Source organism: Pseudopipra pipra, chromosome Z, assembly GCF_036250125.1.
Source record: "Pseudopipra pipra isolate bDixPip1 chromosome Z, bDixPip1.hap1, whole genome shotgun sequence".
In the NCBI taxonomy this organism is placed as follows: Eukaryota; Metazoa; Chordata; class Aves; order Passeriformes; family Pipridae; genus Pseudopipra; species Pseudopipra pipra.
In genome coordinates, this window is record NC_087581.1 from 23,519,959 (window position 1) to 23,540,829 (window position 20,871).

General features: G+C 39.0%; 2 protein-coding genes and 1 long non-coding RNA gene across 9 annotated transcripts in view; 2 read left to right on the top strand and 1 right to left on the bottom strand.

Moving 5' to 3' along the window:
- LOC135407048 (uncharacterized) overlaps window positions 1-4,104 on the top strand; it is a 19,041-nt gene extending 14,937 nt beyond the window's left edge. Inside the window, exon 3 of the long non-coding RNA XR_010426661.1 lies at window positions 28-4,104. This is a non-coding gene — a long non-coding RNA (uncharacterized LOC135407048). The remainder of the gene's footprint in view (window positions 1-27) is intronic.
- Window positions 2,949-19,756, bottom strand: PTCD2 (pentatricopeptide repeat domain 2). 5 transcript variants are annotated; one of them, XM_064641745.1, is made up of 10 exons: window positions 19,435-19,756; window positions 16,547-16,639; window positions 14,151-14,298; window positions 13,221-13,338; window positions 11,854-11,932; window positions 10,615-10,706; window positions 8,315-8,428; window positions 6,770-6,844; window positions 5,894-6,007; window positions 2,949-4,564 (listed from the first exon to the last, which is right to left on the bottom strand). In XM_064641745.1, exons 2-10 carry the CDS (start codon window positions 16,584-16,586, stop codon window positions 4,340-4,342), a joined length of 1,005 nt encoding a protein of 334 aa, XP_064497815.1. In that variant the 5' UTR covers window positions 16,587-16,639; window positions 19,435-19,756; the 3' UTR covers window positions 2,949-4,339. The 5 variants fall into 5 exon arrangements, with proteins under 5 accessions (XP_064497815.1, XP_064497816.1, XP_064497813.1 ...); XM_064641746.1 differs by lacking the exon at window positions 19,435-19,756 and adding an exon at window positions 19,221-19,320; XM_064641743.1 differs by lacking the exon at window positions 19,435-19,756 and adding an exon at window positions 18,971-19,178.
- The window catches only part of MRPS27 (mitochondrial ribosomal protein S27), a 39,183-nt gene continuing 37,510 nt past the window's right edge, over window positions 19,199-20,871 (top strand). For all 3 annotated transcript variants that reach the window (XM_064641740.1, XM_064641741.1, XM_064641742.1), the window contains exon 1: window positions 19,199-19,303. In XM_064641740.1, coding sequence (XP_064497810.1) covers window positions 19,240-19,303 — 64 coding nt within the window. In that variant the 5' untranslated portion in view covers window positions 19,199-19,239. The remainder of the gene's footprint in view (window positions 19,304-20,871) is intronic.

The window sequence follows — 20,871 nt, forward strand, 5'->3', positions numbered from 1 at the left end:
ATTTTCTATTTCATTTTGATTTTGCAGTTTCTGCTGGATATGGATGAGGCTCTAATCTCTCTTCAAGTATCTTACATTGGTCAGTGGGACTGAGACTCCACAAACTTCCCTTAACTGCTTTGAAACTGAAAACAATTACCATCTTACAAGTTAGGGAAACTGCACATGAAAAGTTCCTCTTACAGTTTAGCTAGAATACAAAGCCTTGAAAAGAAAGCCTTTAATGTGAAATAAGGGGACAACATCTTTTTTGGACTAGGTGCTGGAGTGGATGCAGGGGCAGGTTGCTGCGAGCACATATCCCCTTGTGACTCCAGGAACAGAGTCACAGCAGTTCCAGGCAAACAAGTGTCACATTGCCTGTTCAATGATACCATCAGCCCAGGCAGCTAGGTCAAAGGTTTGTGTTTGACAACAGTGAGTGCACCTTTTTCTTCTTATTCCTGAAGGTAGTGGTTATTACTTGAACACACAGCTGTGGCTTTTTGTCAAGAAAACTAGAGCAGCCTGCTGGTGAAATGGTGCAAGTGCACACCATTGTTTGATATTGTATGTAGAAAGCTGACCCCTTAAACTACTTCAAAGATGGCAAGAAACATGAAGATCATTTCTCTAATGGCCCATTCTTACTGATATTACGAAAAAAAGCTTATTTGAGATGTATGTTTTCCTCTACCCTCATAAATTGTGAAGTTTCAGAAGACTGATAGTCTTCACAGTCAGCTGTCTGTGAAAACTTTGTACCAGCATCTCAAGCCAAAATAACAGGAGGACTATCATATTCAAATGAACCAGAAAAGGAGAAATAATTCTAGGTCTAAGTGGATAATCTTGCAATTAAATATTTGAGTTGAAGGCTGAGGACACTGGTTTTGTCTAGAAGAATCGCAGTAGCAATACAATGTTGATCTTATCCCACCGAAAAAGGAATTATATTTGACCATATACCACAGGTCCTGTAAAGAACTGTTGAAAAGACTATTCATGCCCATTTAGGATGTGCTCAGGATCATTGCTGATTCTCAAGACCACCTTGTTGTTATTATACCAAGTCTAGCTAAATTCAGTGGTTTCCAGTCTGAAAGGTAGAATTACCAGACTAGCTACCATCATGACTATTTGTGAGCACATGATTGTCATATGATTTGGAAATTTGCACAGCTATATTCTGTACATCTCCCTGTTTTCCATACGGTTGCAAACTTCTAACAAGTCTTTGCTTCGTGTTACTTAAACTCCTATAGAAGGTTCATTAAACACATGAAAACTCTTCTTAAGGCCTGGAGCCATTCCTGCAATGACTAAGCCTTTCACCTCCACTTTTATTGTTTTGAAGCAGAAAATTAACTTGGGAGAAGCACAAAGAAAGTGATCCTCCCTCACCAAGACTCAGGATATTTGTGGAAAGAAATATGAAAAACAAAGCATTAACTCATGGAGAAAAGCAGAAGCATCTACAGCAGAGGAATGTCAGGCCTTTAGAGACTGCACAAAATCCAGATCCCATCTGAATTTAAAAATGAATGCTTTTACAATTCAAGTCAGTGCCCAACTTTCTCTTAAAGGTAAAGCCTGTATAACTGTCACTGGTGTACAAGAAGAATATCAATACCCTGTCTTCTAGATCATCAATTAGTATTGCTACAGAATACTGTAAAAAATGTATTATGATCATGAGTTGTTTCAATAAATGCAGTAAAGTTTCAAATTAAGTTCTGCAAATCTTCAGGTCTGCAGTCATCATCAACCATCACCGACCACTTGAGGCAGCCGACTGTTGCCTGGATTTTCCATTTTAACATGGCATGCATTAAACATAGGGCAGACCACTCATTCTGCCCTGCCTTTACGTAAGTGACACTGCAGGCCAGTTCATCCTTAGAAATAACACTGGCAGCAAAGTATGGTCAAGAAACGCCACCTGCTGTCTCTTGGATCACTGTTCCAAAAAGCTGCTGGGGCGTAAGGACATGCACAAAAATCACATTGTCTTTTACTGGACGAAGAACATTTGAATATGATAAGGAGCAATCCTTTTCCATACAAGAGGTCCCAAAAGAGGCCTCAGATCCTCATCTGAGCTACTTACTACATAAGCAGCACTTCCTACGGAATCTCTTGCAGTGAAACCTAGAGAAAAAAATATAGCAATTCACTTTGAAATGTAAATGCCTTGGTTTTTTTCCAGATTGTTAAAAAAAAAAAAAATCTGTTATTGAATTTAAGAATGTTGAATTCTCTTTTATTTCAAGGTTCATAATTGAAAAAAAATTATTAAAAGCTGCAATAACATAGTGTGGATCCTATTGTCTGAGGCTATCTCCAAAAAAACTGTCTAGTAACTCAGCCCTTGGCATTACAGCCACTCTGACCCAGCAAAATCCCTAAGTATTTGCTTATCTCTAGACAAGTTTGGTCTCCTGTTCTTGGGTGCTTGGAAACCAGGAGTCAGCACAATCTAATAACAGTCAACTAAGCACAAGGATGAAGACTTTTCAGCACAAAAGCCAGTGTGCTTAGGACCTTGATGCACCAAAATACAAATTCATAAATAATCACTCAAATCCAAGATTTCCCAATTAACAAGTCTCTGTACCTTGTATGACACAAATTTGACTTTGTTGGAAATCAGCTGCATAAATATTAGAAGTTGCTTATTTTTCCCAGCTTTCTTTTTTCTGAGGGATAATGTTACCAGTCTTCTTAAACACTTCAACATTCAATATTCTAATTTTAAATGTCTGAATTTTGTGTGTGTTTCTTTGAATGTATTCTTTAACCTTTGCTGAGTCCCTGCTTTCTTCTTCTATTAAAGTATTTTTAGTTTTTTAAGGGTATCTCCTCTCTTAAGACAAAGACATGTTATTTCTCAAAAAAAAATCAATTTGTTACTTGGAGTAAATAAACCTCAAGAAAACAGGTAGCCAAGAGAACAAAGAATGGAAACATCAGGTATATTGACAGTTTTAATAGAAGTTGTCATTACTTCAGTTGCAGGTAGGATACAGCCTCAGGTAGGAAGCTATCCAATTCAGATTTGAATGAACAAGCAAACATGCAGTCCCAGGATGCACCAACTTCTTGTAATTAATACAGAACTGACCTTACATATTTGCTGTGTAAGGTTAAATGGATGTGGCATTTATAAACTTAGCACCGAACAGCTGTCCTGATAGTACTGGATGACATCAGACAGTTGTCCTGATAATACCAATGGAGTGAACTGAGGAGTAGTTAATCCCTCCACATTTTTTGCCACTAGTCCTTGCCATAATGCAAGCAGCCTTTACAAATCCCATATCAAATTTATTTGTGGAGAAAAGACTGGGAGCTTCTCAAGGGTTCATATAGTTTTGAAAGAATTTGAAAGAAACCTTGAAAGAATTTCCAACTGAGGGAAAAGAGTTAAAAACCTCTACTCCTGAACTATATGTGGAATTATGTGCTACACAATACTACAGAAAAAGTAATAGTTGTGTTCTTAGACTAATGTATGTAGTATTTAGTTCATGCCACCACTCATAAACAGTGTGCATGTGATTCACAAAAATGTAATACACACTTCAAATGATTCTTCACTTACACTTGTACGAAGTTCCCTCTACTGTGTAACAGTTTTTGTGCATTTTAGTATTAACAGGACATATTGCGACAGCAACAAATCAGAGAGAGTCTCAGACAGAAACCTCTGGTGTGCTGTAGCCACATTTTCTTTGAAGCTGTGTTTCTGCATGGATGGGTTCTTGTTCCTTCACAGTGCCTCACTGGCTTCAACAAAGTTTGATATAGCATGCACAGATTCATTCACAGAAAGTATACTCTGAGTTCTGACATTGCTCGACTGGGGCAGAGACAAAATAAAAAGAACAGAATCCAGAGGAGAGATCATGCAGCCCAGCTTGGAGAGTATGAGTACCAAGCTGGGCTCCAACTAGTCTAGTGCTTACAGGACTGCCAAGTTCTGTATCAACAGGTTCATCACTTCATAGGCAGAAGTAAACCAAAAGCACGCAAAGGTCAGCCAAGGCATAACTGCTTCCGACTCCTTCTATTCTGGATGGTGAGTGAGTACAGATTTTTGGGTGTACAGGACTCACAGATCAAGCACATTTGATCTGCAGCCATTAAAGCCATCACAGTCATTATAGTCTAAAAATGTGATCATACTTGCTCTAAGAAACTTTGCAAATTTGTGCCAAGATCTGCTATGCTGGGAAGCTTAATATCAGAAAATTAGAAGAGGTCACTTGCTCTTTGTGGAAATCGGGAGAAGACATTTTATTTGAACCTGGCTTCTAAGAGATGCTATCAGCAGTTCAGTTTGCCACCAAATACTGCACTATTCCAACAACAGATTTGACTGAAGCGGATTAGCAGCCTGATAGCCCAATTGCTTCTGACTTAAAAGCTTTGCAGTAGTCTTCTTTGAACTAGGAATCTGGAAAAGCATGTCTTCTAGTGTGCACATGGTAATCTGTCCAGAAGCTTGTAGTTTCGTATAAATATCTCCTAATTTGACAGAAAGGTTAGGGTTTTCTTCCATCTTTTCCCTGACTGTAGCCAGCTGAGGAAGAGAAATTTACATATTGTTACAGTTCAGCAAGTGAAGATCATGTTCTACCATCATACTGAAGACAAGCAATCACTCATCGTAAACAAACAAACACACAGCATAAGATAGGTTGCTAAGGCAATGATTTTATGGAACACACATTATGCATCACCACACAATGGTGGAAATGCACTGGATACCTATCAGAGAGGGTTTATTACATTTAAAACTTCCTCGAAGTTGTACAGTCCTATTTTCAGTCCTAGTACAGAATAACACAATTATTTTCTATTTAAATCCAGGAAACTTAATTGCTTCCTGGAATCTACTTTTCAGATCAGCACAATTCTAATTATTATTATGCATCTCAGTAAATGTACAGTACAGAAGAAATCAATAAGTCAGACTATAGAGTCTGACAGACCACAGACTCAGTCTACAGAACTGAGAAGTTCTATATGCCATACACAGAGTATGAACTCAAGTGTTAAGTAAATCTCTTAAAAAAACGTTATTTATCCATAAGCTTTTGTGAAAGGGAAGGGTTAGGACTAATGCTTAGTCTTTTCATGCTTGTTACAAATTTCCCAAACAAAATCAAACCACAACACTGACGCATGCAACATTTATTGCAAAGACTTTACAAAACGAAATGCTGCTTAAAGAATTTCTTTTTGACATAGCAGTTAATATAAATGGGCTATACTTTGAGAGGAATACCCCCCTTCTACGTGATATTTTACATATCAGTTACAAATTCTGTTTAATAGGCAGCAGTGAATGGCTAACTATCTAATTATTCTTGCCTTGTTCTACAGGCACATTCAAAAGGAATTCACTGATGAGTTTCAGGAAAAGCAGCAGCAATGCTGACAAACGATAGAGGCTACATATGTGCTATGAGAAAGCCTTCTTGCTGATCAAGACTGTAAAAACAGTTTTCACAGTAAAACACAGTTAAATAGCAAAAGCTACTATTTCTCATATGACACTTCCCTGTATAGCACAGATCTTTGCAAATATTACCAATCTAACAATATCACTGTGATCAGAAACTTTACTCTCATTTTCATATCAAACGAAAATAACATAGAAAGCAAGGGATTAAATTATTTAATGCCACTAGGGTAGGCTTCACTTACATTCAAATGAAGTATGAGCTTCCAGGAGCAAGACCATGGAAAGTGAACAGCTAAGTGTTTTGTCCAACAGTACAGGAAGCCAGACAGATGCTTTGGCATCAGAACCCAAACAACTTTAGTAGGGTGAACTTAGGCACCTGAGGTTCTGTAGGTACCACCATTACCACGTCTCAGTCAAGTACCATTACTGTGTACTTACCACCTGCTCAGAAAACTCAAGTTTTTTCACAAAGGGAGGAGTATCTACTTCCACTGCTGCCTCTAGTGTCTTTATTACTTCTTCTAGCAAACCAGATCTGAGCTGGACAAGAACCTTAAAAATAAAATAAAAATACACCACACAAATAGTGGTGGTTACATTCATCAGAATGTACATTTTTTAAAAAGTGTTTGAGAAAGACATGAGGCAAAGCAGAACAAAATACATTTCCAGATGCTGCACTGATAAAAATCCATTCATCACAAAGAAAGCAGATGGAATGATCAATTTCCTCACTGTTTTTTTTTCACAGCTGGGACCTGGAAAGGAAGAGTGAGTCTGAAGGTAGAGCTCCTCTGATGAAGCTGCATTAGCTGTTCTTGAATAAAGTGGTTTTTGCCATAGCTTAGAGAGGTCGCTTACATAGCACATGCAGTACACTTTCCCTGAGATTACAGACTGTGCAAGTAAACAAAAAAATTGTTGTACACACACATGTGGCTAAGGTCTGTTGGGCTGAAGGAGGCCTTAAGTGGGCAGAGCACAGCTAAAGAAGGCATTTACTTGGAGCTGTGGTTTTTTTCAATCTTTTGTAGCAAGGAAGCAAAAAGTTACAGTGTCATAATTAGAAATTGTTCATGGTTCTATACCCACAGATGTAGGACTGGTCTCATCTATGGTAGGAAGTTATTTTAAAAAATGGGTGAAGATTGTTAACAGTTCAGAATTTGTTGACTCAGAAACAAGCTCATCAACACTACTAACACACAGATGTGCTCCTAAGAAGCTGCCGCTCCATTACTTTGCACATGGAAGTTTTTTGTCCAGTATAGCATACTCCTTTGCAAGATTTTAATACAAAGCAAGCATACTTACTTTAAGATTATTGTATAGTTTGTTCTCTGTTTTCATTATCTGGGAGCAATAAAGTTTGGCTTGTGCTACATCATTCTGGGAAGGAATTATAAATAATAAAAAAAATACAGTCAAACGTGCATCACAAACTTTTGCAATAAAAGTTCAAGAGAAAAAAGAGCCCTTCACAACTTTTCAATAAATCACAAAACAGCATCTAAAACCCCTTCACCATGACCCATAAACACCAAACAGCATGCAGCCTACAAAAGAAACACCCCATGCTGCATTTCTCATATCATCTGGGTCTTTACTACAGTGTGTTGCACATAACCAAAACTGAGCATGAGATCACCTAAAAGATACAAGATCTACACACGTGCTCGGTTTGACACATTTCAGAGTACTTAAATGAAGTGCAGCATATGTTAATGTGGATATTTATCCTGTCCAGCCCTTTTAACCTTTTGGACATACACATTTACAGTACTGTATCTATGTTATCAATTGATTTGTGTAGACAGTTAATGTTACACTGGCATTTACTAGACCAAGCAATGTTTCTTGAGATCAAGAAACATCTTACTCATAGCAATATGTACTGACAAAGATCATGCAGCTTAAAGAACAGTTAAATATAATGTGGAGCATTATTCCGTTTGCAAAACAAGAATTTTATCTGATTTTTACATACAGTAACATCAAGCACATTTAATTTTGTTTCAGAGATAGAGATTTTGTTTTTACTCAATGACAATTTATTTCAGTGTTGCTATTGCTATTGCTCAGTGTCTCTCTTCACAGAGACAGAGTAAAAAAGACCACACAGTGCACAAGAAACCTTTAACAATTCTACTTCATTCATTAAAATTTGTGAATAAGACCAAATCTGTAGTCCTTCCAGTGTCTCTGACCTCTGTTTTAACATGAAACAGAGAAGGTTCAGAGCACACCCATGCTGTATAGACAAATTAATTGCAGAGATTTATTCCAGCCTTTAGAATTTCCTAAGTGTTATTGTCTTACTCAGAATTTGACCCTGTGCTGCCTCAGAGCCTCAGTGCTTAGGCACATGAGGTATACGAAAACCTCCCCGAGCAGAAACATCCTGTGAAGAAAGACAGGCCACCTCCCATGCAGTAGGGCAATACACATCATAGCCTTTGAGCCTGCCTCCCAAGATAACCATTTTAAAGAGATGATTGCATAAATATTTTAAATTATAATTTAAATTCTATTTAAAGGAAATCATCACCAAATAGTAGTATCTGCAGGAGTAGATCCATGGTTACATCTAACTTGTTTGCCTAACTCGTTCGATGTCTAGTAATATTCTAGACGGCATTGTCACTAGCACAAAACACATTAGACTCAAGACATGTTTATATTTCAAAACTTCCAGGTTCAATTTATGTGAAAGTTGTCTATAATCATACCGTTTCAGGAGTCTAAAAGTTTCAATACTTGAAGTTGTTACATAGATCAGTTACACTTTCTCCATGTTAACCTTCTTTCACAATAAAACTATAGAGACCCAGGCAGAACCTAAAACAAAAGGCATTGTACCTGCTTGAGAGCAGTTGCCATGGCAAAGCAGTATGCTCGCAGCGACAAGGTGTCACCTTTCAGCTGTGCTTCTTCAAGCAATTTCGCAGAGATTTTGGAAGACTCCAGGTTGTCCTGCAAAGAAATTTCAAAGTAAGTTGTACTTGTTATTCTTGTGATCTGACAGGACTGTAAGCAAATGCAATCACATTCAGAAGGCATGCAGAAGTCAACATACTGTATGATCACCAAGGCAACATGTATCTAAACCCAACCAAGCAGATTCTGTGCAGCACTTCTTGAGAAACACAACATCAAAATATGATATTTAAAATGACAGAGGTCAAAAGAAGGTAAACATAACTTCCATTCTTTTAAGAATTACACCTGGCCCTGTTTTGGCTTCTACAAGAGATAAAAAACCTGTGGCAATATCCTAAACCAAACAGACACTTTCCTTTTCACTTCTGAATAATTCCAAAATCAGGAAGGAAGATTAATTTTTGTCCTTTATTCTAGAATCCACATTAGGTAGTTACTAAAAAGTCAATATTTTCTAAGCATTGAACTACTCAGCACCACTACACTAAAGAAGTCTGTGTATGTGCAAATTTGAACATTCAGCCATTTTTAGCCTCTCTTACAGATCAAATCTTGAAAAATGTTTCCAAAGCATATATTCTAATATGACTGCTTAGACATTTGCATGTTTTTCAACACAGAAAGCTTCCATTATTCCTGGGACAATTTTCACTAGAGTCTATAATAAAAGGCAATGAGTTTAGCTATGTGCTACCTCACAAACCACCAACTCTCCAAACCAATACGGCTCACACTGGAAATTATGGGTGGAACTGACTGGACTCCAAACAAAATAGTATCTGCCAAACTTAAAAGCTGGCAGCATGAAGATTTTGTAACAATTGGTACCACCAATATGGATAAGAGTCCTCATATTTGGTGCTGATTTCTGTTCCTAGTGTTCAAAGTGTCATTCCTGCAAAATATGGTTTAAAACATGTTCTCAAAAATTTAGAAACATTCTGATCACCAGAAGATTGATTATTACGTAAATACTTTGTTGTCATCCAAAGGCCTATAGCTCTTTCCTGCACTAAAAGAAGGACCATCTGTTGTCTCAGAGGATAGTAGCGCCTTATAGTGATTTAAAAGATCCCAGAAGTGTTTCAGAGTTGACCTGTAAAACACATGTAGGGCCAGATGTAGTGGAAAACAGAAGCCTCGGGAACCTCTTCCTGTTGCATGTGCCATGGGTCCAAGCCTTCTGACTGCAGGGCATGTGAAAAAACATGTAAAGATTTTAGGGAAGAAGCTACAGCAGACCTAAAGGCAGGGCTAACTCATTAGAACTGAGAATTGCAGAAGCACCACGTAAATTACTCCTGAGGTACTATTTTAGGCCTACTCCTTTTTCACATAGGCACTCAGTTTCATTTAGTGTTTAACTGAGAAACCTGAGGAAGTTTAGTCTGGTGGTATAACTTTTTCCTCAGCTAGCATCTTCGTAACACATGAGAAAATGGAAGAAAACTTTATAACTGAGTTTGGGAAGGGTCCACGTTAATATTTCAAACTGCAGAACTGACTCAAATCTGGAGAGGAAGATCAAAACAAAAAAGTTCTGGGATCTCACTTTGCTACAAAAGGAAAACATTTCTAAGGAAACACTCGTAAAACCAATGTAGCCCAGCTTCTCACCGTGTTCATGGCCTTTTTCTTTGAGACAGGTAAGCTCAAGGACAGCCTGTCTCTCACTAGAGGCATTCCTTTAGGTTTCTTTTCTCCACTCAGCTGTCCATTTTCATCAGACACGTAGAGAACAGATTAACTTTGACAACTCTATTCCTTGTCAAATTTGGATGCAATTACAGAAATGGTTCAAGGCTACTTGTCGGGGGAGGGGGGAAATGGATGGGAGATGTCTGACAAACAGACCATATCACATATAAGCCTTGCCTCTTAAGGAAACCAGACTATAAAATTGATATTGAGGCTCAAGCACACAGTGTAGTCTGAAGAGTTGTAAAGTTCCCAGAGAAAGAATACTATAAGGCTGTAGCAAATTTGTTCCTTAATGCTTATGTCCATGCAAACTTTCAGAGATTTGTTTTGTGATATTAGTTTGTATGGGAAACTATATATGGGCACTATATCACGCACAATGAAGCAATTTAGGACTTAAATATGTCTAAAATATTTCCAGTAGACAGGAAATCATGACAGGGAAAATATGGAAATTTTAAAATCCAAAAAAAATGCATTTCAAACACTTTTTCATAATGTAAATTGAAAATACTCACCAGCTTATAGCATATTGCAAATGCAAGTAGATATGTTTCTTTGTTGAAAGGTATACCTTGTTTTTTCATTTCTACCAGAACTTCCAAAGCACCTATCAAAAATATATTAGTCTTACTCACTTCACAAATTTATGGCTATACCTTTAGTAACTGAAAAAACAGTTCAACATGCTATGAGCTCAGTAAGTCTATTTGCAAATAAGAATGCAAACTGAAATCTATTATTTTAAAAAGAAAATAATTCAAAAAGTTTAATGCATGGTCAGTTGGATATAAATACCTCTTCTTAGCAAGGAGGTTTTCAGTCTACAGTAGAATATGGCCTTACTCTTTCATTATTTTTATATGAATCTGAAGCTAAATTCTAGATACTTGACAAAGTCAGCCTCATTCTTCCTAACTGCCCAGAAATCTTGCACCACTTTAGGCAAACTCCATAACATCCCCTCAATAACTCACGTGCCTCAGCATAACGGCTGCATTCAGGTGCTGATCTAGTTATTTTTACAGTGGTTCAGTCTCAACTTCTAGGACAGCTGCTGAACTTATATTTGCTAAACATCAAGAGATCAAGTGCTGTGTATTCAACAGATTTCAAATAAAGGGATTTGCGTGAAAAGCTTATTCCATACTAAATTTAAGGTTTTCTCATGGAAAGTCTTTTAAGTTAGGTTAGATGATTTTTCCTTATCCTCACAAAGGGCCAAACTGATTTGAAGCACTGGACTTAAACACTGCAGTAGCCACTCTGTGTGATGGTACTAGTAAGACAAAGCAAGAGAAGACCACAGTTTTGGAAAAAGGGTATTCTTCTCTCCACTGACACTAATGCAGAACAGCCAAAACACTGTTGAAGAACATACCATTTCAAAACCCACATAAAGCAAACTCTGAATAGAGAAAACAAAATGCTGTGGGAAATTACAAAGCAAAAAGAAGTTAGCACTTTAGAGAAGAGGGTTTAGGAGACAAGGTCTCCTGGATAAAAACAATTCCAGGCAACTTGAGTGGCAAGAATACTGCAGGAAGTAGAAGACCAATACTGTCTTCCATTTTTATTACATGCTACAGTGCAACTCATTCCCATCTACACTTATCTACATGATGTTTGGCCATCTAAAACCATAGCCAACTAGCACTATTCATTAAAAAAATACATATTTTTATATACACACACAACACATACAGTGAGAAGCATCCTCCACAAAATTAACTTGTCTTAGTAAACACAATACTTACTTTCAAAATGGCCTTTTTTAAACAACATAGTCATCAAAATATGGAATGATGTACTCTCTGAGAAAAAACCATGCAAATTCTGGAAAAGAAATAGAGCAAACATAAAAAAGGTCAGGAGAGTGAACAGTCTTACTGTGCACAGCATTTAGCAGGTGTTCCTACTGGAATAAGTCTCATCTTTACAAGTTCAACGTTTAACTCTCTGGGTTCCCTGACTGTCCGTCCCTCTGTCAAGTAATCTCTAAAATATCAGTGACTCAGTATGGTCAAAAGCTCACCAAAATTAAACAGAAATTTCCCAGAGAGTCCTCCTATCATTTTTTTAATGACAGATTGTAACCCCTAAGTCACTGCAAGCAGAAGTCCCTGACAGTTTGCAGCTGACAAACAATATCTTTGTAGTTAAGCACATTGCCATGAAATTGAAAGAATTTTTTTCTAATCACAATATCAAATGATGAACAGGTCAGCACAAGAGCTTGAGTGATGATGATAAGAGTAGCAGAAGAAAGAGAAATTACATGTTCTACTTCAACCACACTGTGTTGGGAATAGCCAAATAAAATGTCAGACATATTAAGTTTAAATTTCTGTAGCAGAGTCTGAAGAAGTATCTCAGACTCAGTATCTCAGTATCCACCAGTTACTATGTCCTGCAAGTACAGCAGGACCTGTCTAATGACATAGATCCCAATAAGAAAAAAAAACAAACCAAAATAAAAACTACATACTCTTACATGTCTAATTTAAGAACAGAGAAAGACTTCTCCCATTTCTTGCTGGGTGTATCTCATGCCTTAATGAATTAGCATCAGAGACATGACTTTTCACTGGCTAGCAGACATTTTTGAAAGCACAACATTATTGCACACACTGGGCATGATTACTATCTTGCCTTAATAGCACACATAAGAGTTTTAGACATGTTCAAAAACAAGTCCTTAAGTTTCTTCAGCACTAAAATGGCTAAGTTCTTGAGCTGTTGAACATCATACCACCTTTACAGAGTCCAGAGGGAATCTGAAGTAGAGTACCATGATAAATCTGCTGGTACAAATAACACAAGGGATTTCAGAGGGCTACCACAGAAAAACTCAGAAGCATTCATTCCAAGAGTGATCTAATGCAATACAGGATGTGGGAAAACATGCATCAGCCATGTTAACTTAAGTAATTATTTTTTCATCAATATTTTTTATTCAATTTTATCATACAGAAATAAAATAAAGTTACCAGTCAAACTAGCATTTAATTTCCTTTTAATTACTGTTTTGCTATTGGTAGCATACCATTTCTCATATTTGAGAATACATTGACTGAGAATAATAACAACAACAACAGCATTTTTGAAATATAAGGGGAAGTACCTGATCTTTGATAAGTTCTACTGCAGGTCTTTCAAGGTCTAGCTCATAACATAGCCTCATAAAGAGGGGCCCAAATTTAAAATTCTGTAAGGCTGTTATTCCATTCTGTTCATGGTACCTATTGGAAAGATTAAAAAAGTTAATCACACAGCATGGAATTTGCCAGGGAGAACAGCTTTAAACAGAGAGCAAGATCTGTACATGCAATGACAGAGGCACACTCTTCTATCTGCACCAGCCAAAGATATACAGATAACAGGAGATTAAATTTTAAGGAAAAATATAGTTTTGATCAAACTAAAAAATTAACTAGTAATAAATAATCTCTTTTATTACCAGTAATCTGCATTAAATCAATAATAGAATGGGTCTCTACCTAAAAAATTCCCAGCTACTTTACCTTCTATTCATGGAATGACAGCACAGAAGTTGCAGCAGTCTATTTTAGCAGCAATACCTGCTAAAATACCTCTACAAAAAGAGAGTATTTTAATTTTTACTTTATAGGTCCTACACTGTAATTGCTGGGAAAGTTTTCACTCACAAAACCTCCTGCCATTAATCTGCCACTGCTGGTTCCAGACCAGTTTATAATCAGGTGTGTCTTGGCTGGAAAAAACCCCTGAAAATACATCTGCTTCTCAGCTGTGGGATGATTTTTCTGTGTGGTTCACCATTCATTCTGCAGTAGGACACTACTTTGCTCTCATAGCTTGACCCTCCTTTGACCTGAGAATCTTTGAAGGGTTTGAAGATCCAAAGAAAATGAAAACACAGCCTTAACTGTGTTTAATTAACAGAATTAATCCCTTAATCCCTTAAGGGATTAATTATGCCTATAGCCATTGAATCAGGACAAGCACTCAACTGCAGATATAACCTGGGATGATCTAATAAAAGACAAAAAATAAAGACAGAAAAGAGCGTTACCTGGATTTTAAAAAATACCTGTAAATAACTTTTCTGGCTAATTCCACATCAGATGAAGTCTGACATAAATGCAGTAAATTTTTTAATTCATTTTTGAGAATTATTCCATTTTTCTTTAATTTTTCTTTAATACTTCTAAAATATGGATCTGAAAATAAAATACATAACAGGAGCAGTCTATAGACAATTCCATTACAGGTATTGCATACTTGGTACCTAAAACATGGAAACTGAATGAATCAGAAAGCTTGTTCTTTCACCAAGAAAAATGCATAAAGCTTCTCACAGACAAGCATGCCAAGGTGTCTCCATGAAGTCATGTCAAACTTGGAAAACCAAGAAGATGCATATTGTGAACTTAATTCATTGTGTATGTTATGGAACATATCTGGTAATGGAAAAGTTTTAATGAGGAAGAAAGTTTTGTGACATTTTTTGTCTTCTGTTCTTTTTCTAAAGAGCAAGCAAACAAACAAAACCAATTCCACACAGCAAACAACCGTAAAAACTACTCAACACTGTTCATACAGAAGACTCAAATTTCTTCACAGCTGATGAAAACACAAAGACTCTCCTATATAATCTATGTTTTTCTATACACAGCCATAAACTTAAGAGTTGCTTCCCTTACCCTGCCCCAAAACAAGATGGTTCTCTATCCCACCCATTTTCCTATGACAAATCAAGCACAAAGATGAGTCCTCCAGCTGGTAATCTCAATCCACTGACCAAAACACACAAGATTAAAATCACATGTACCACCTGACAGCCTCATTCCTCTCATGGTGCTGACCACATCTTGGGGAGAGAAGCAATCTTTTTTGTAGCACTGCTGTTTCCAAGCTAGTGAGCTACACAAGAGGTAAAAAGTAGGCACCACAGGGAACAACATATTCAGTTACTGGATGCATATCTGTTGCTACATGCAATTGCAAGTCCTTACTCGAGACTGAAATACAGAGCTGAATCCTGGAAGTTAGAAGAATGTATACATACAAGTAGGCATATATAATGCTTGTGATGTGTTCAGAGGTGCACAGAAATTCAAAAAATACTTGGGATCTGAATGGTATTTATACTATTGTAGGTAATTGTATAACTGCAGTAGTTAATAGTATAACTATTGTTGTTAATGGTTGGATTACAACTACAATAAATAATAGCTATTATATATTCTGTGCAACAGTTATTACTGCTTTCTCCATTACTAAACCAAGTTTTTATTAGCTCTAATTACTTATTTTCATTTTTCACATATTACATTAAACACTGAGTACAGAAACTATTCATACATACACATAAACAGATGTTTAGCACAATGTTTTCATTAGTTTTCAGAAGCTACTGTTTGTATGAAACTAAAAGGTCAACTGTGACCTGTAAAGCCAAACATTTGGCTTCTACAAATCTGCTTTAGCAAAAGTGATTGACCCACAGCAATAAATTCAATGTATCTCAAGTATGGGATGAATAAACTACAATATAAGTATGTCATCATTACAGCAAAATATAATAACATTATGACTTGCAACTGCACAATTTAAATTTTACTAAATATAGAAAAAACTGTCAGGTTGACTTTACTTCCCTCTCTGTCCCAAAAGACTGATTTACATAAAACTAGATTTGTTTATTTGTCTCTTCCTTGTCTTAAAATTAAGTACAACCTTTGGAACACTAGAACACCCACACATGATAAAACAGGAGTTTTGCCTAAGCTTTCTTAAATAATAAGGGCAGCTTTATGTTTATACCTATGTTTCTTAAAGAAAGGAATTTGTATACATTTTAAACAGCATGACAAAATCCTTGCTAGAAAAAATCCACTGATTCTGCTCCTATATTAGTTTGGAAAACCTGAATTTGTTTTTCATATTCGGTGTAGCATATGTCAGCTGGAAGTGGGTGTACAACTGAGAACTTACACCAGGCAAAAGAAAAAAAATCTAAGAGAATATGCTAACTAAACTTACAGAACAGATTAAAAGAGAATTACTGGTGAAGGCCTTTTCTGGATACTTAGGTAACTATGTGGCTTTGTGTTTCCCTTCTCTGTTGATGATGTATTTGAAGCGATATTTGTAGACTGAAACAGTATTTTCTATTAAATTATCTTAAAAAGTTAGAAAAGGGAGGACACAAACATTTCAGGTCTTACCCAAACACCTTGCACACATGAAAGCTTCTCCACACATATTCTCAACACAGCATAACTAACACTTTCATTTTACAAAGCCTCACATCTTCCAATAATGGTAGATACAAAAAATTTGCAGGAGGATAAGTTGTTTCTTTAAATGGGATCAATTGGTGTCATACTTTTGTAACTTGGACTGTTTTGTTTCCTAGGACTTATGCTAAAATTGAGAATGGTGACTATGAAATAAATTCTATACCTTTATTGCCATGAACTTCATTCCTAATTGCCACTTTCATCTGTTGAAATTCTTGTAACTTTATATCTTCTTCTGTTAGCAGATACCGCTTCCCTATCACAAGAAAAAAAAAGAGGAAGATTGAGTTTTATGTTACACTGTCTGATTTATTACTACTGAACCTTGCATGTATTAATTACTGACTTCAATTTTCTGATGCCAGACCATTGTCAGTATGACATTAAAAAACAGACTGCAAAACCTGAAGTTGTTCATGTCACAAACAAAAGATTTCAAATACTATGTTACAGCTCTATGGACTTTATGTGCACAAGGATGAAGAAGTATTTAGTTATTGAATGAGCACAAGAAAAAGTAGAGGCAATATTCCTCTTCACCAAGGAAGAGGAGCATTCTGCTCAGGAATAAGATCTTTCCCCCCCTTTTATACTTTCATAATGATTTTTTTGTCATTTCTTTATTGTCCACAATTCACTAGCGGCACAGCTTGCTTTTCCCTTAAGTGCTGTCCCCACTGCTGTAGAAGGCATCATTCTGGAAGCTCCAAAAGCAGTACGAAGACACAAAAAGCTTATTTTTTGAATTTATAAAAACACCAACTGTATTACTTGGATTCCAGTAACACTCAGGAGACCTAGTGAAGTTCTGTTGCACTACATAGAGGTAAGACAGTTATTTAATCTAGAAGCTCAAAATTAACTTTGGGTGCTGACCTCAACTGTACTGTGTTGCAAGCTGCTTTAATAAAAGTGCCATGCAAAAGCTGTTTGACAAGTTTTTGCTGTTACAAAATCAGATGTCCATTAGATTTTTATTTGCAACTAATGACTTTGTAACAGAGAGTCACTGTAGTAGCTTACATTGTTACAATCTAATATTTTAAAGTTTTGGCTTCTTAAAGAATTATTGGAACCATGAAGGGACAAGAACAAGTATTGAACTGAGTTAGGTTGTTTATTCTCATTCTGCATTTCCCTAGAAAAATGTAACAGGCAATGCAAAAAACCCCACTTGTTTTCTAAGCAAGCAAAGCATGCTAATGACACACTTCATAAAACCTGAAGCAAAAAAACCATTAAATGGCACATTCATCCATTAAATTTAATGGAAACCGTTCCAATGGAAAAACAAACACAATTTATCCAGCACGAAATTGACCTGTATTAGCCACCATTTAGGTCCCACAGACCTGGTCTAACAGCGAAAGTCCATCCCAGTCCTGGGCCTCTCCAGGGCTGGTGCAGGAATCATGTTAGTGCCTGGGGTGGGACCAGCACACTGCATATCACGGACACTCAGTGGTCACAGACAGTGTCAGCAGAGTGTGGGGGGCAGCAGAATTTTACCCTTCTTGAATTCAATTTGATGAATTCCACTGCTTCCTTAGATTCATACCTTACAGTGTTACAGAAACAAACCAGTGCAAAACCACGCAAAGGGACCTCCAATGAAAAAGGAGGGAGATGGATGTGATGGCTGGCATGTGCAGGTGGTGCAGGCTATCCCAGAGAACTTAACCAACTAACCTGCTCTGCCTCACTACCCTCTACCAGGCTGGCCGGTGAAGAGGGGTGGGCAGAGCATGAGGCAGAATGGAAGGCTCCATGTCTCTGAGGGGTCTAACAGAGCTGTAACCTCAGCGAGGCCTCCACAGGCCAGGAGCCCAGCCAGGGCCTGGGCTCAGAGCTCTGCAACATACACCTCTTTTCCATGTGCCCCCATTTCCTTCTCTGGGCAAGGGAGTGCCTTTGGAAGGCCTCTGAAGCCCAGAGTCTGAATAACACTGTCATCCTCCCAGAATAAACACACATTTATGAAACTGCACATATGTTTGGTTGGTTGTTTCCTTTTCAATGTCACATCCTGACAGCAGCAAGTAGGAGATCCGCTCACTAACGCTGACCTCCAGGGTGACCTTACTGTGGCCTTTCAGTACCTGAAGAGGGCCTACAGGAAAACTGGAGAGGGACTATCACAACGGCATGTAGTGCTAGGACAAGGAGGAATGGCTTTTGACTAAAATAGAGTAGGTTTAGATTAGATATTAGGAAGAAATTCTTTACTCTGAGAGTGGTGAGGCACTGGAATAGCCCAAAGAAGCTGTGCATGTCCCATCCCAGGAAGAAACGCTCAGGGCCACGCTGAATAGGGTTCTGCACAACCCGATCCCGCAGAAAGTGTCCCCATGGCAGGGGGTTGAAACCGGACGATCTTTAAGGTCCTCTCTAACCCAGGCCATGCTGGGATTCATTTTATGATCTTGTAAGGCCACTGCCCACCCTCCCTGCACGGCCTGCCCACCAGGAGCCCCTCGGCGCTCCCCGCCAGAACACCACGCGCCGAGAAGGGAATCCAGGGAAGAACTACAGTTCCCGTCAGGCCCACGCCTGGCGGCCGCGCCGGACCTGCCGAGTGTTGCCGTACCCGGTATCCCCCGCACCGGCGGGCAGCCTCGCTCCCCGGCCAGGCTCCCCCCGCCCGCCCCCGCCGCGAAGCCCGCAGTACCTGCGGGCACGCAGCCCCAGGCGCCCGGGGCGGGCAGGCGAACCGCCGAGCGCCGCGCCGCCTCCCGCGCCGCCCGCCGGGACCCGCCCGCCAGCACCGCCGCCATCTCACGGCCCGGCCCGCGGGGCGGGGCGGGCCGGGGCGCTCGCAGTCTCCCCGCGCCGCCCACCTCCTCCGGCCTCGGCACCATGGCCGCCCCCGTGCTCCGGCGCGCCCTGCTCCGCAGCGGGAGGGCCCTCGGCGCGGGCCCAGGTCGGTGCGCTGCTGGGGGGCGCGGCGGGGCGGGAGGCTTGGCCGGGGCACGGCGCTGGTGGCCGTGGTTGCCGCCGGCGGAGGTGGGAAGCATGAGCAGGGGTGGGATGCTGCGCCGGGACTGCCCTCACCTTCCCCCGTTTCTCTCTCTCTTCGTATATCTGTGTGAAATTGGAGGCAGTTCTGTGGACGTCTTATCGCTGGCGTGCAGTGTAGGAGAGTGTTCTCAGTTTGTATTTTAGTGGATCCTCCACCGTGCGGATTTCATAGCTCGGCATTTTAGGGCCTGCCCCTTTGGGCCGGGGGAACCCACGCGGAATTGTATGAGAGGCCGCCAAGCCCGTGGCAGTGAGTGCCCAGCACAACCTGGCAACGCCGGTGACAGAAGAGCCGCAAGGCTGATGGCTTGGAAAAGACAAAAATGTGACCCTTGGGAAGAACCGAGCTCAGTAACGTTTGCCTAAAGAGTGGTGGTGATGGGTGACTCCGTTGTGCCTTTTCACACGCGGAGCACGCTTTCCTCCGTTCTGCTTCCTGGATGCCCAGGGTTCAGCCACGGCGCCCTTCCCTCTGGCGCTGAACCGGCGTGAAGAGCTCAGCCCTGACCTCGGTTTACCCGAGCATAGAGCTGTCAGGCGGACAGTTTTGGTATAGAAAGTAGTTCTTTTCTGTAAAACCTCATGCTTGGTAGTAGCATCCTTTGCGTGAATAAGCATACAGTAATTTACCCTAAAAAAAACCCAACCAAAAAATCCCCAGAAACTCACACCAACCTCCCCTGGTCTGTATGTCTCTTTTGTCAACCTAATGAAAAATAGCACTAAAAGAAACCGTACTAACCAAACAAAAATACCTTATTTTCTGTTTGGTGAAGTGATTTAGATACTCTCATATTCTGACTGTGGAATTCTGTGTTCTGGGCCTTTTTGATAGAGGTTTGCAAAGTTGTTCGGAGGTGGACATGTGTGTATAATGGTGTGTCAGAAGGATGAAGAGAAAAATTGTTTCACAACCAAAACTAAACTTTCAGAGGTAGCTGATTTTCAGATTAAAGCTTTAAGGTAGTTGCTTAGACTTCTGTGTAGCATTGTAATGTCTATTTCTAAAATATTTCATATTTCTTAACATTACTTTCTGCAACCTTCTACATGTATTCCTATATCTTCCTTCAACAAATTTTATCCAGGTCTTCCTCATGCATTTTCAAGAACACATCATCTGTGGCTGATGTACAAATTCTTCCAGCTGAAGCATTTTCTGTTTTGTTTCAAAAGCTAGTACAGCATCTTGAGCAGATTTCAAAGGTGGTACAATGAGTATTTGGAAAAAACTTCCAAAAATGTTTCCGTGAATGCACAATTCACAGGAGATAGAAAAAATGGAGAATATTAAAAGGGAAGTATTTCCAGATGAGCATCTAACTTTCACTTGCAGTGAGACAGGTCTTTACAGGTAGAAAAAATAACTATCCAGCAACAACAGAAAAGCCTTTTTGTGCATAGCCATGTTTTTTGCTTATGTTTTTTAGCCTACATTTAGCTAATTGATAGCATTTGATAAAAAAGGTC